The following is a 315-nucleotide window of genomic DNA, read 5'->3' on the forward strand; positions in this document are numbered from 1 at the left end:
AAAAAAAAAAACAAAAAAAAAAAAAAAAAAAAAAAAAAAAAAAAAGAAAAAAAAAAAAAAAAGAAGAATTCAACTAACTTGTCCCGGCAGCTGCGTGGGCACTTCCTGAGGAACACAGCCTGGCAGGGCGGAAGAAACAGCCACATGCTCCTCAAAGCTGTTGATGCGAGGTTTTTTGGTGGGCTCTGGGCTTGCTAGAGGGGTAACGCTATTACGTCTCATGAGCGGGTTAGGTCCCTTCTTTGCTTCCTAAATTAGAGTGAGACAAAGAAAAAAAAGTAAATAAAAAAAAAAAATAAATAAAATGAAATAAAA

General features: G+C 35.6%; 1 protein-coding gene across 2 annotated transcripts in view; it reads right to left on the reverse strand.

Annotated features, from left to right (window-relative positions):
- PFKFB3 (6-phosphofructo-2-kinase/fructose-2,6-biphosphatase 3) overlaps positions 1–315 on the reverse strand; it is an 11,082-nt gene that overhangs the window by 1,094 nt on the left and 9,673 nt on the right. For both annotated transcript variants that reach the window (XM_009588060.1, XM_009588059.1), the window contains exon 13: positions 79–249. In XM_009588060.1, coding sequence (XP_009586355.1) covers positions 79–249 — 171 coding nt within the window. The remainder of the gene's footprint in view (positions 1–78; positions 250–315) is intronic.

This window comes from Fulmarus glacialis, unplaced genomic scaffold (assembly GCF_000690835.1).
Source record: "Fulmarus glacialis isolate BGI_N327 unplaced genomic scaffold, ASM69083v1 scaffold32651, whole genome shotgun sequence".
Lineage (NCBI taxonomy): Eukaryota > Metazoa > Chordata > Aves > Procellariiformes > Procellariidae > Fulmarus > Fulmarus glacialis.